Source organism: Aristolochia californica, unplaced genomic scaffold (genome assembly GCF_029961685.1).
Source record: "Aristolochia californica isolate CCGP_79_NKW_82.1479 unplaced genomic scaffold, dmAriCali1.0.hap1 SCAF_8, whole genome shotgun sequence".
Taxonomy (NCBI): domain Eukaryota; kingdom Viridiplantae; phylum Streptophyta; class Magnoliopsida; order Piperales; family Aristolochiaceae; genus Aristolochia; species Aristolochia californica.
In genome coordinates this window covers 40080315-40093675 of record NW_027182279.1, presented here as the reverse complement: position 1 = coordinate 40093675, position 13361 = coordinate 40080315, and the positions used below count along the sequence as shown (strand labels likewise).

At 38.0% G+C, this 13361-nt stretch overlaps 2 protein-coding genes across 2 annotated transcripts; one reads left to right on the top strand and one right to left on the bottom strand.

The window, feature by feature from the left end:
- The first annotated feature begins 416 nt into the window (after positions 1–416).
- LOC137938751 (uncharacterized) lies at positions 417–9851 on the top strand. Its single transcript, XM_068783777.1, has 22 exons — positions 417–648; positions 1354–1495; positions 1631–1704; positions 2267–2344; positions 3171–3302; positions 4250–4300; positions 4408–4539; positions 4620–4742; positions 4869–4946; positions 5239–5331; positions 5411–5533; positions 5628–5711; positions 5926–6024; positions 6237–6422; positions 6788–6863; positions 7371–7474; positions 7564–7823; positions 7976–8062; positions 8398–8631; positions 8803–8881; positions 8964–9027; positions 9494–9851. Exons 2-22 carry the CDS (start codon positions 1405–1407, stop codon positions 9601–9603), a joined length of 2358 nt encoding a protein of 785 aa, XP_068639878.1. The 5' UTR covers positions 417–648; positions 1354–1404; the 3' UTR covers positions 9604–9851.
- Positions 9852–10393: 542 nt separating this feature from the next.
- LOC137939338 (WD repeat-containing protein RUP2-like) lies at positions 10394–11750 on the bottom strand. The gene has a single exon (XM_068784619.1). The coding sequence runs from the start codon at positions 11619–11621 to the stop codon at positions 10497–10499; it is 1125 nt and encodes a 374-aa protein (XP_068640720.1). The 5' UTR covers positions 11622–11750; the 3' UTR covers positions 10394–10496.
- Positions 11751–13361: the final 1611 nt, after the last annotated feature.

Here is a 13361-nt window from a genome sequence, read left to right as displayed (position 1 = left end):
ATTTAAAATCAAATTAATTAAAATATATATTTTATATTATTATTATATTACTATATATTTACTCTATTATTTAGTGTAATATAATTTAAAATTTTTAATTTAAATAATTATATTAAGTTATTTATATTTAAAATTTAATTGATATATTAATTTTAAGTAAACAATTTTATTAATTTATTTTAATAATAAAAATAATTTAATTATGGTATTTAATACTTCAGTTAAGTTAAATTATAATTATTTTTTATTTTATTTTATAATAATAGTATAATTTAATATTTTTAATATTTTTTATTTTATTTTGTAATTTATTTAGTGGTGAGGGTTTAGGGTTTATAATGTTTAGGGTTTAAGGTTACATAGTTTTTCTGTTCTCTGCTTTTTTCTTCCTTTCCTCCCTCTCCTTACTCGTTTCCTCTCCTTCCTCCTTCCTCCTTCCTCCTTCCTCTCTCCTCTGGTCCTCTTCCTCTCTCGTCCGCTTATCCCGTCTTCTCTACCAAATAGATAGAGTCGACTATTTCAACAGAGCCATCACCATCTTCACCACCACCGAACGTCTTCTCGTTTTTACCCTATTCCTCAGCCTCTTCAATCAACCAGTTTTCACTGAGATTTTCTGTTGCCGACGGAATATAATAGAAGTTAAAGGTAATCTCTGTCCATTCTCTAACTCATTCATGCGTTAGTCTTTCGCTGCTATCTTCTATTAATAGATTTTTTGGCCAGAAAAAAATTCCTCTTTCTTCTGGCTTGGAGTGTGTGAAATATTGTGGTCGTTTGACGTTGGGAAAGTGCTTGTAATGTACATTAATGGTTAAACTTAGTCTGATGAAAATAGACTGGACTTCATACACTTCAAATTGTAGTTTCACAAAATTTTCTTTGAATGGTGCACATGTATGACATGAGAGCTGTAACTGAAACACACACTGCAATCTTCCTCCTGGACATTCCTAGCCTCTGATTAAAACATTGAATTCAGCAATGCGGGGAGGGAAGGACCTGCGTGCTGGGCGTCACCTCCCCTCCCCCTCCCCTCCCCCCCCCCCCCTCTCCCTTTTTTTTTTCTCTGGTTTTTTCTTTTAATTAAAATGATGAGTGTTCAGGATTTTCTCATGGACCTGTTAGCTAACTCATTTAGATTATTAATCTTTTCTTTATGATGGTTCATGTTATACTCTTGATTTGTATATTTCTCCATTAAGATAATGATGATTAGTATGTTTTGGATTTGGCTTACAAAACTTTGATAATTAGTGGCAATTTTCTCCATCCATGTGATGCTGTGAGTCCATGATATTGTGGACCTTGAAATGTAACCTTCTGTTGCATTTTTATTTTGTTGTGCACCAGGTGTAGCAAGGACTTGTTTTGAACTTGTGGACTTATAATTGTTTGTCTCCAATGGTTGGATCTCGAGTCCAAGTCAATAAAGCTCACAAGAGCCGTTATGCCTCAAAATCATCTCGAGATATCCACAGAACATCTGGTGCTGGTGAGCCTGTGTACATCACTATTTTTGGATAATTTTTTTATGTTGGTCTATTTATTTTTCATCTTCCAGAAATTCCGTGAATTATCTGTGTGTTTGTCTATTTTGATAAACTGTACTGTGTTCATTGTCATTTAGATAAGACTCGGATTTCAAAACCAGGCAATGCGATCAAAGGGAGCCGTGCTGCTCGGATCAAATGGAGCAAAATGGTTGGTTTTTTTATAATCTAAATTATAGAGTTTGAACAGCTAATTTAGCTTTCTTGCCTCTTAAGTAGTTCTATTTTGGTTTTTTTATGGTGGTTCAGCATTTATACCATGCTGTCTACAGTAATGGGATAATTGCTGCTTAGTTCTAAAATCTGCTCCTGCTACTACTGCAAGTGCATGCATGTATTGCCATTAGTGTAGTATTGGAAAATAAAGGCTGTGGTTCCTCGAATTCATTTGCTCTTGCTTCATTGAGAGTTCCTGGTGTTCTATCTATTATATTTTTAAATAATCACATTTCGCTTCATTGAGTGTTTTGACTGCTCTATCTGTTTTATAGCAGAAGACTGTAACATCATGATTCGTTTTTTTTTATCTTTGATAGCTCCTAATTACTTTGTGTCTTTAGGCCTTATCCATTGCTTCCTTACTTGATGTTTTTGTTCTTTTAAATTCTTACAATTTTTTTTGAAAATGTTTTATAATTTATCTTTTGATAAAAATCTGTGTGCTACAAATAAGGAACTACATGTAGGCTTACCTTATGAATTATGCACTGTAGGTACGTGATCAGAAGCGTGCTGCAGTTTTGAAAGAGAAAAGAGCCACAAGTGGATCATCAAGTCCTCCTCGTGTCATTGTGAGTTTGTTAGATTTTACTCATGGACTTTCTCAATTATTGTTAAAATCATTCCTCTCTGGGCAATGTGTGCCCTGATCTGGTGCATAGGTAGATCTTGTATGCCTATTGTGTAGAAATGAGCTAAACTGGCCCAACCTTCTGGTTTTCTTGCCAAACATCTCCTTTTGTATTTGTTTCTCAAGTAGGTTGTGGAAAATGGTGAGTGGATTTTTAATGTTTTTCTTTTTCCCTGGAGTTCTGCATTTGAGGGGCTTATGTATCTACTCTCACACTCACTGGGGTAAATGTTAAAGAGTGGATTAGGACTACTTGAGTTGGATTTCTATATGATACTGTTAGTATATTTGGCCAACATGGATGTGGTCTTATTTGCCTTTGTCTATTGCCATCTTGGATCCGAACCCCTGTGCCAATATCTCTTTATTCTTTTTTATATGAATATGAGATTTGTACTCTTGAAGCAATAAAAGTTCAAGGTACCTTCTCAAAAAGAAAAAGAACATGAACATGAGAGCACAAATGGCAGAGTTAGAACGTCTCAAATTGGTTCATTCTAGACCTATTTTTTTTAATCCTTCAGTGTATGTTCTTAGAGCTGTTGCTCTCTTTTATTTGAATTAGGTATATATCATGAATACAGCTGAACATGCTATAAAAAAATAGAAGGAATATGGCCGGGCATATACTCCAGCTTAATTGAAATACATTAAACATTCGATGTGGGATATTCTTGAGTTTTTGATTAAGTTCAGTTACATATATTCAAGAAGTTGGTTCTTTGCGGTTGCTTTTTAAATCATATATTGTATTGTGTTTTCTGCAGGTTCTTTTTGGCCTGTCTTCATCTGTAAATGTAAAGGCACTTGCTCGAGATTTGTTGATGGCATTATCACCAGAGGGCGGTGTACCTAAATTTGGCACTGTTGCTTCGCCAAATTACAAACTTAGAGCAACAGTAAGTGAAGGATTTTTTTCTCTTATTATGCATCATTTGTAAACTCATAGTTAATAAGGCTACATTGTTGCTCATGCTTTTGAGCTTGCTAGCCATTTTTCAGGTGTTATTTTTTTCTTATCATATATCTTTTTCTTACTTTTGTAAAACTCACAATTGATAAGGTTGCCTTTGATCTCATGTTCTATGATCTTGCTAACCATTTTGGGGTGTAAATTACAATTGATCATCTATCACATAATATGGGGTGGGGAGGAGTTCTACAAGATTCATTTTGTGATGTACTACTCAACACCTTGTTGTGGGTGATGCCTTGCTGCTTGATTAATTTTTGGCTTTTTTGCTGTGATGACTTATTCTTGGTTGGAGAACTTGCTCCGTTTGGATACCATTGGTTCTTCCTCTTTAAAGAAATCTCTTCATCATCATGTTAAAAAGAAGTGAATGTTCATACTATATTTCTTCAAACATAGTGTTCAGAAGTTACTTAACATACAATGGTCAGTTCCAAAAAATGAAAAATTACACCAAAGGGGGGCACACAATGTTGCTGTACGATTTTAACCAGAGAAATTAAATGCTAGATATGGGCTTTTTTGAAGATACTGTAAGGATTTGTGGGATTTTCACATTTACAAATTTTTGCGTTTCTGTTTTTTTATTAGATTAGGCTGATGCTTTACTCTTGATATCACCACAGTTTTTTTTCTTGCTGTAGATGAGATGTCTTGTATCTGATAGGAAATTTTTTTAACTTCTTCAAAAATTACTTTCTTTTCTGAATGATGTAATGTAACTGTAAGCATTGTTGAATTAATTCTGCCTGTTTCACAAATGTTACCTTGTAATGGCTACCTCATATTTTAAAACTTTCATGTTCGGATCTGTCTGGTAAATTTTAATTTATTTACTTAACATGAATACTGATAATGAAAACTCTTCGCAAGGTCTTGGAGGCACCTTATGGGGATCTCCTGGCGTGCATGGAAATGGCAAAGGTAAATAACTCCTTTCCTGATTCTTCATTATTTGTGCATTTCTCTGTTAGATGCCCTCATGCAGCATCCTTTTGGTTTCTTTCTAAACCTGACTTTTTTTGTCTCAGGTTGCAGACCTTATTGCTTTTGTTGTATCAGCTAGCACGTTATGTGACGATGATTATATTGATGAGTTTGGAAACCAATGCCTTTCGGTATTTAGAGCTCTGGGTTTACCTAGTACTGCTGTTCTCATTCGGGTGAGTATTACTAAATGTTCTCAGCTTCCTTGGATGTGCTTAAGGACCTTTAGGCTTAAAATATTTGTTTCTCCTGTTAGGACCTTCCTGTGGATATGAAGAAAAGGCATGATTTGAAGAAGTCTTGCACATCAAGTCTTACTTCTCAATTTCCAGAGGATTGTAAATTTTATCCTGTGGATACGAAAGATGAGTTGCATAAGGTAACGAGATGTGGCTTGTCTGATAGCAACAAATTTGTGGAATTTGAAACAGAGATGACTCTCTTATGTTCTGTAAAGTTGATTGATTTGAAATAATTTTCTTGGTTGTTGGTACTTTTTTCCCAGTTCATATGGCTTTTCAAGGAGCAACGACTCTCTGTTCCTCACTGGCGATGTCATCGACCTTACCTTATGGCTCATAAGGTATATTCTGTGGTTGTAATATGATAAAATTAACTACCTGTAGCTGCCCTAATTACCTGTAAAAATTTGTAATATGCATTTAACCAACAAAATACTTTTAAGGTAGTCTTTTGCATTTAAAGTTTCTTTATTTTGCTGGATGGGGCATGTCTCCACGTCCGAAAATCTCATTGGCTGTTCAATTCTTCCTTTTAAGGAAAAGACTATCTTACTTTAACAGTCAAGTAGCTGTAGAAGAATTAAAACGACCAGTTCTTATCTATAGATCTATGGTTGACTGTGGTTTTTCCAGGTTCATCTTGTTGCTGATGATGCTGATGACGGAAATAGTACACTTCTGCTGTCAGGTTATGTGTGCGCCCGGGGACTTTCAGTGAATCAACTGGTTAGTTGCTCATTCTTTTCTATGGTGTGGAGATCTAAATATTCATCAAATCGAGAGCTCAAATCTTTCTTGAAAATAGGTTCATGTTCCAGGCGCAGGGGATTTCCAGTTATCAAAAATTGATGTTCTCAGGGATCCATTTCCAACCAATTTGAGAAAGAATCAAGATTTAATGGATGCAGAAGATGCACATGAAGCTCAGGTGGATCACAGATTGAACTAGCAACATGTCCAGGAGTTGATTTTTTTTTTGGAGCAAATTATGATGTGCTATTCTTATCTGTAAAATGTTTCAGGCTCTGCGTGTCTTAATACCTGACCCTTCTAAGCAAGAGTCACTGGTGGTTGAAAATGTTTCCGATCCTCTTGCTGGAGAACAAGTAAGGTTGCAAACCATTTAGCTACTTCAAATTGAATATGCCAAAGGGTGCCACAGAAAATGCTTGCTGCTTTAAAAAAATTTCATTCAGTTCTGCATCATGGGATTTGATCTATCACTTGCATGCATCATCATTACTGTTGTAGACAACTTAATTGTAGTTAATGAAAACATATGGGCATTGGCTGTTAACATTATTCATTTATTTTTGCCAGACATGGCCCACAGAAGAAGAGATGGCTGAAGCTGATAAAATTAACAGACAACAAATACTGCGAAAGAAGATTTTACCTCGTGGCACCTCTGAGTATCAGGTTCCCTTTCTGTCCTTTCCTACAATTGGCTTTATGTGGTTGAGTAAGAAATTCAAGCAACTATCGGTAAATAGATTTATATAAAGGGTATATATTTGGTGAATTGATTGTAAAACAAATAATATGTGAGAAGCACGAAGTTATTGAAACTTTTGCAGGTGTTTATTTTAACTCAATAAGTTTTATGATTTCTTTAAATATTAATTCTGCAGGCTGCTTGGATTGTGGAAGATACAGATGGTGAGGAATCTGAGAGTTACGATGATACAGGTGATGGTATGGTATTGGATGAAGGTCGGGATGAACCTTTTGGAAATGAAGAAGACAGTGGGTCCGAGCTTGATGAATACCAGATGGGAGAAATGGACAGAGAAACTGTAGCTGATACAGTGATGACTGTAAGTTTTATTCTTCCGACCATGGAATTGTTCTCATTTTTTTTGAAGAATTTGTCGATCTTCTTCCGTCTGAAAGTTGTATTCTCAGCTTATTCTATTCTTTTAGTAATTTTATGTTTGATGTGTGAGACCGGAATTTTTACTCTATTTTTGTTTTGCTCTCCATTTTGAACTACAAACATTTTAGCATGAGACTAATTCTGTTTAGAAATCCTAGTAAATTGGGCTTATGTTATTGATTATTATTGAAAGCATTCAGAATAGTTAGTTTTAAAAAAAGCATAAAAGCATTCAGAGTAGTTAGTTAAAAAAAATAGTCAGAATGATTGAGTTCTCTAACAATGTCACTTTTGGTTTCTTTCCAGGATGAAGAGGCCTTGACAAGGGAGCAAATTGAAGATGAAATTCGGAAATTAAAAGATGAGCATGCTGAAGATGAGGGTACTTTTACTGTAGTCATTAGTTTTTAGTCACTTCACTACCTTTCAGTACTTCCTTCATTTTGTGGCACTGATCTAGTATTTATGATATTAATTGCAAAGCAAATATTTGGTTCTTTATCTTGCTTTTCCTATGCTGCTTTTATGATTCATCAGAGAAGTTGTCACTTGCTTATCTTCATTATATATTGTGTTTTAGCATTGTAACATTGTTCATACATGCTAATGTGGTAGCAAATAGGAACTTTCTTTCTCTCCTGGTAGGAGTGAAAGGTATACTTTTTTTTTCCAACAACTTGGATAGTTTGGGTCTTATGTAATTCCCTGGCGAAATGTCATATGGCCATGCTTTTAGGTGTAGGTGAACTGACATATGTTATTTAGAGAAACTAATTAGCTTCCTGCAAAATTTGTCGAATCCATCATTTTTGTTGCTACTTGATTGTTTGGTCTTCTTTTCTGCATGTCTTTTGGCCAGAACCTTAGTGAGTCTGTGATTTCTTTACAGAGTTCCCAGATGAAGTGGATACTCCATTAGATGTTCCTGCCCGTAAACGTTTTGCAAAGTACAGAGGTCTCAAGTCTTTTAGGACCTCTTCCTGGGATCCAAAGGTTGTAAGATGGTATAGCTGACGTTGTCAGTGGTTCCTACTTTTCTTTGTTGTCATCAATATAATTTGTTCCTTGTCATTTAACAACAGGAGTCTCTGCCCTCGGATTATGCAAGAATATTTGCTTTTGATAATTTATCAAGGACTCAAAAGCATGTGCTTGCAAAAGCACTGGAGGTTGACCAAGGGAGTGAGTGCGAGTGTGTGACAGCAGGCTCTTATGTGAGGCTACATGTCAAGAAAGTACCACTTGATGTCGCTTCCAAGCTGTGTGTAGCATCAAGAAGCTTGCCTGTGTTGGCATGTGGCCTCCTTCAACATGAGTCCAAAATGTCTGTCCTTCATTTCAGGTATCCTTCAGCTTGGTTGTTGTCTTGCAATCTGTACTCTTGATTTTTTTTCTATGGCATCATTTTGTTGGTGCCTCCTATAATGTCTTTAAACCTATATTTACGATCTTGAATTTCTCTCTTTCTTTCCTGAAGTTTTGTGTGTTTTGCAGCATTAAGAAACATGATTCCTATGAGACTCCTATCAAGTCCAAGGAAACCCTCATTTTTAATGTTGGGTTCCGGCGATTCAGTGTAAGGTTAGTACTATCATCAATCTTGGCTAGATCTTGAAAGGGAAAATGGCTCAATTGGTCTTTGTTAGATGGTTACTGCATTGCGTTCAAGCCCAAATCAACCTAAGTTTTGCATAAGAGCCAGGTTAGGAGGTACTAAGTTTCATGATCAAGGCCGATCCCAGAGAGCTGGTCTTCAAAATTCTCTTTTTTTTTTTTTTTTTTGGTTTAAGAAAGTGAGATGGTGCAAGTTCGCCTCTTTGCAGGATGAAGTTTTTTTGTTGTTCATATCTACCTAAACTTTTGTGGTCCATGTATAACATTTTTTGTTAAAGCATGTGTGCTTGTTATTCTTGCAGGCCATTATTTTCCTCAGATAATATTAAGTCAGATAAGCATAAGATGGAGAGGTTCCTGCATGCAGGAAGATTTTCAATAGCTTCTGTCTATGCTCCTATCTCGTTCCCGCCTTTGCCTTTGATAGTCTTGAAAAATGAGCATGGAGATGCCCATGCTCCTGCAGTTGCAGCTTTTGGTTCATTAAGAAGTGTTGATCCAGACCGTATCGTGCTAAAGAGGATCATTCTAACTGGGTAACTTTTCTTTTCCCTTTTCAGCTGGCACTCTGCCATTAATAGTAAAAAGTGAACTTTGTTTTGTGACCGATTTCTTTCTCTAGCTGATTGATTTAGAATGAGACACTTGATTGCGTTGTAGTCTTGTTCACTGTAAGCACCTGACATTAAGGCTATAATATGGTGCAGCTACCCTCAAAGAGTGTCAAAATTGAAAGCTACAGTGCGGTTTATGTTTCATAATCCAGAAGATGTGAGATGGTTCAAGGTGGGATATCACTAATACTTCATTGTAATGATGGATGTTCTTGCATTTCACTGATTTGGTTTTCTTATTGTTGGTGTGACAGCCGGTGGAAGTGTGGTCGAAATGTGGTCGTCGTGGCCGGGTAAAGGAACCTGTTGGAACACATGGTATGGTGTTTGCATTGCCCTTGCACCTTCTTTTTGTACTTTAGTTCAAATAGAAGTTCCACTTACTTTAGCCTGACTATGGGTATATAGCTAAATGAGGTACTTTTGACTGGGTAAATCACATATTTAGATTTAGACTATCATGCCAGATCCAGATAATTTAGGGTCCGGTTGGAAAACGACTGTATCTAGGCTTTGGCCCAAGAGCCCCCCCACCCCCACTCCCTCCTCATTTCATGAATTTTTAGACACGGATGTACGTATGCGACCCTGAAGTAGTAGGATATGGATCTGGATGTGGGGGGGACTCACATGGAATCTTGATTATGCTGGTGTAGTTTTCCTGCAATTCTATATGTAACAAACACAACATCTAGTCTTTAATTATTTTTTCCTTTTAATGTGTTGCATTGCCCAGTGAGCTTTTGTTTTCAGTATCTCAGTTTTGTGTCACACTTCTTTTCAGGCGCCATGAAGTGTGTCTTCAATGGAATTGTTCAACAGCACGACACAGTTTGCATGAGTTTATACAAACGCTCATATCCCAAATGGCCAGAGCACTTGTATGTACATTGACATATATCATCCTTGAATCAAATGACTCAGCCCAGAAAGCTCTGCATCTTTTGGGAGAGACGCTTTAGGCTCAGGATGCATTTCTCCTGCATTGCCAAAAGGCAGGTGGGAATGAGAAGGAGCATTTTTGACTTTACTATTGTAAAATTTTGACTTAGTTTTGTAGTGCCCAAGTATATTTTTCTTCTTGTTGTTGTGTTCAGTCAATTATATTAGTCTTCAATCAATTATTTTGTGCTGTTGTGTGTTGTTAAACTGCTTTATAATTGAAAGGTGGTTATAACAGTCTTGGATGAGTTTATAATTTGATAAAAAAATATTTGTTAATAGTAAGGGAAGCTCCCCTGCCCTACTTGAAGGCTAAAGTCTCCCCTCCCCCCAACTTATTTCATTACTGTTTTTAACCACGATAGGTTGGTGGTGTTATAAGGGATGACAACAAGGTGGGTTTCTTGTTGATTGGATGGTTGAGATAGTTGTTGATTATGGTCGAACGGTTGAGATAGTTGTTAATTATGATCAAACAGTTGAGATAGTCGTTGATCAGGATCGAACGGTTGAGATTGTTGTTAATTATGATCGAACGGTTGAGATAGTCGTTGATCATGATCGAACGGTTGAGATAGTGTTTCACATGTTTAGTATCAAATGGTTTTTCGCATTAAGATCAATTTTTAATTAATTCGAATAATTTTTTTAAAATATCTGTCTTTTGCATGAATATAAAATCATAAATTCAATAATCTCATTTTTCTGTCAATAATTTCTCTTGAAAATTGAAATGCAGAAGAAATGAATTTTTTAATTAAAGGAGACATAAATATCTGTGATCAAACCCTATTATGTCTTATTTTAAAAAAATTTCTGTAACGAAAATTAAAAAAAGAGAAAAATTATTTCGGAATGGGCTTCTTACGGCCCACAAAGATCTGCAAGACGCCGTCAGATCCACCCGCGACGAGAGTACAATCTTCCTCACCAGCCTGCTTCCAACACACGCTGCTCACGAATTCTTGCTCGCACTCGGGCCCACCACTATGCTTAAAATGTCGCACCCATATGGGCTGTCCCCACCTTTTATCGTATACGTACACTTCATTAGTTTCGGACCCACATGCGAGTAACCCGCCGCTTCTCCACGCCGATAACCCAACGAAGCGCCTCGCGTTCACGTGACCTCTGTGCGTGCGAACCGCACGTGCATCAAGTAGCCTCCATTGCTTCAAGCACCCGTCCGTTGATGCTGAGACCATCGCCTCGCCGCTGACGAACCGCGCGTATGTCACCGTTTTCCGGTGGCCAGAGAACACCGCCACGGGCGTCGCCATCTTCCTGGCGTCGTAAACGTAAGCTTTCCTGTCGGCGGAGCCGACCGCAATCATAGGGCCGCCGGCGGGGTCGAATTCCACACAGCAGACCGGACTGGGCTGGGCTCCGCCAGGACAAATAGTCGCCACCGAGCCGCTGCCGCGTGTGTCCCAGATTTGGGCCGTACCATCGTCGGAGCCGGAGGCTCCGACCACCGGAGACCATTTCGAATAATCCACCCCCCACACTCGCCGCCCACTGTGCTCGTCTCGCTCGAAGATGGCCGTTCGGCGTTCGAGGTCGTATTCTGTCACCACACCGTCGTAGTCGCCAGCACCCATTACTCTTCCGCTGGAGTCCGGCCGCCAACGGAGGCTACTGAGCTTCGCTGGCGTGCAAATATAATACTCGCATGCATTGCTGTGGTCCAACTTTGTCGTTACACGGATTCCATCGATAAAATTGATCACATTCTCTCCTACCAACGACCTGAGACTGTAAATCCGAATTTTCCTAGCGATTCCGGCGGTGGCGAGGATTTGTTCAGAAGGGTCGATCTCGATCACGCCGAGGGTGTCGGAGACGGCGGCGTTAACGGCTGTGGTGGCGACGAGGGTGGAAAGGTGGAAGTTCCATTCACATAGAGCTTTCTCCTGTTCTTCTTCTTCGTCGTCGTCTTCCCTGCGTTCGCTGCTTGTACTCGGGTCCATTTCCCATTTATTGAAGACGGCGAAGAGGGTGGCGGTGGCGGTGGCGGTTTTGGAGTCTCAGAGTGGGGGAGTGTGTGGACAGGGAGGAGGAAAGCGAAGGTGATTTTAAGAAAAATTAATTTTTACAACTACAAAAGTGGCGTTGGAATAAAGAAAAGGTGGTGGGTTGGTTCTTGAATGATAGGGTACCCAAGAACGTGGCCATCCCCTCCGCAAGTAGCTTCCATGTTTACGTGGTTGAAGCCAGGCCTGAGGTCCCGACTCCCGAGCCCCACCCCCGGCGAATATAATCCAATCGGCGAGTCGCCGCGAATCCGCCCGTGACTCCCTCAGTCGCGCTCCACCATTTGTTACGAACAGCGGCTACCGGACCACCGCAAGCTCGTGCCTGGAGGAAGTTATTGCATGTGGGGCCCATACGAGATTTTCCGATTGGGTGATGTGGGCCAGTTTCTGGTTTTGACAATGGTGACTGACGGTTTGGATTGTTTGTGAGTGGATAAGATGGGTAAAGATATGCTGCTTTGTCTGACAAGTATTTATCCATATATTTGGATTTTTTTAAAAAATTGATTTTTTTTTTTTTTTACAAATGTATTAAAATCCTGTGGGTCGAAGTGGGTTCAATTGGATCTTTCTATTCTTTTGTCCTACAAAAAGGGAAGGGGGTTGTCGCCTTCAATTCGGAGGAGTGGTAGATGTAAAAGATCGATCTGTTCTGATAACATATTAGATGTTGAATTGAATAATATTTTGTATTGATTCAGAGTGATATTTATACAATTTAGAATAGAATGAATAAATATAATAATGGAGATCCTATCTAAACTTAAGGGATAAGGATAAATACAAAGGGAGATGATCCCTTATCAAGGGCACCTATCCTCCCTGAGGGTCATGCACCCACTAAATACAAGAGGGGGGAGGGTGGAGAAAGGGCATTTGTCAGCTGACCCCTGGCTATATAAATCTATATGAGTTGTTCTAGTAGTTGCAATAAGAAGTGGTGTTGTAACAATGTTCTTTAACATATATTAACATATTATTTTATAATTGATAAATATTTTGTATTTTTTATTTATAAAAAATACAAAAAACAGAAGAAGAAGAAGAAGAAGAAAAGGAAAGGAATCGATAGAGAGGCAATTGGTACTCTATGGTGAATGTTTGCAAGAAATTGTAATTACATACTATCATCATCGATGCCCAGAAAAGTAGAACTCAAAAAAGCACATTGCAACTCGTTTTGAAGTCTGTTAAAACATTTAGGACATATTTGGAACCAGTAGAAAAGAAAAGAAAAGGGGAGAGAGTTAGTTTTTGTTGTTTGACAACAAAAAACCATCGAGAGAAAAGAAAAAAATAAGAAAGAACTTAGTTAATAAATTTATAAAGAAATAGAAACTTGAGATAAAATTTTAATCGACAAAGTTTTGAAATATTACTATTTTTTTTTCATATTCTTTGTATACAAATAAGAGAAACTATATTTTTCTTTCATTTTTTATAGGCATCTAAATAAGAAAAAATACAAAAAATATTTAAAATGAAAAAGAAACTGAAAAACATACATCGAAAGAAATTGTTTGTTGGTTGCTTTGGAGGTGGGCACATGTCGGGTCAGGGACTAGTTTACCAAACCCTGAACTTGAACCTAATCCCTTTCCTAGGAACCCAAACTCAACCCTAACTTGATCACCTCCGTATAACCCCGTCCTCGCCCCGTCCCTATAAACCCAA

Excerpts from the sequence above, each read along its gene's own strand:
- LOC137939338 (XM_068784619.1), bottom strand. The coding sequence starts at position 11,621 with ATGGACCCGAGTACAAGCAGCGAACGCAGGGAAGACGACGACGAAGAA.
- LOC137938751 (XM_068783777.1), top strand. The coding sequence starts at position 1,405 with ATGGTTGGATCTCGAGTCCAAGTCAATAAAGCTCACAAGAGCCGTTAT. Across the intron at positions 2,345-3,170 it reads CAAGTCCTCCTCGTGTCATT|GTTCTTTTTGGCCTGTCTTC; the intron begins GTGAGTTTGTTA and ends TGTTTTCTGCAG. Across the intron at positions 4,947-5,238 it reads CTTACCTTATGGCTCATAAG|GTTCATCTTGTTGCTGATGA; the intron begins GTATATTCTGTG and ends TGGTTTTTCCAG.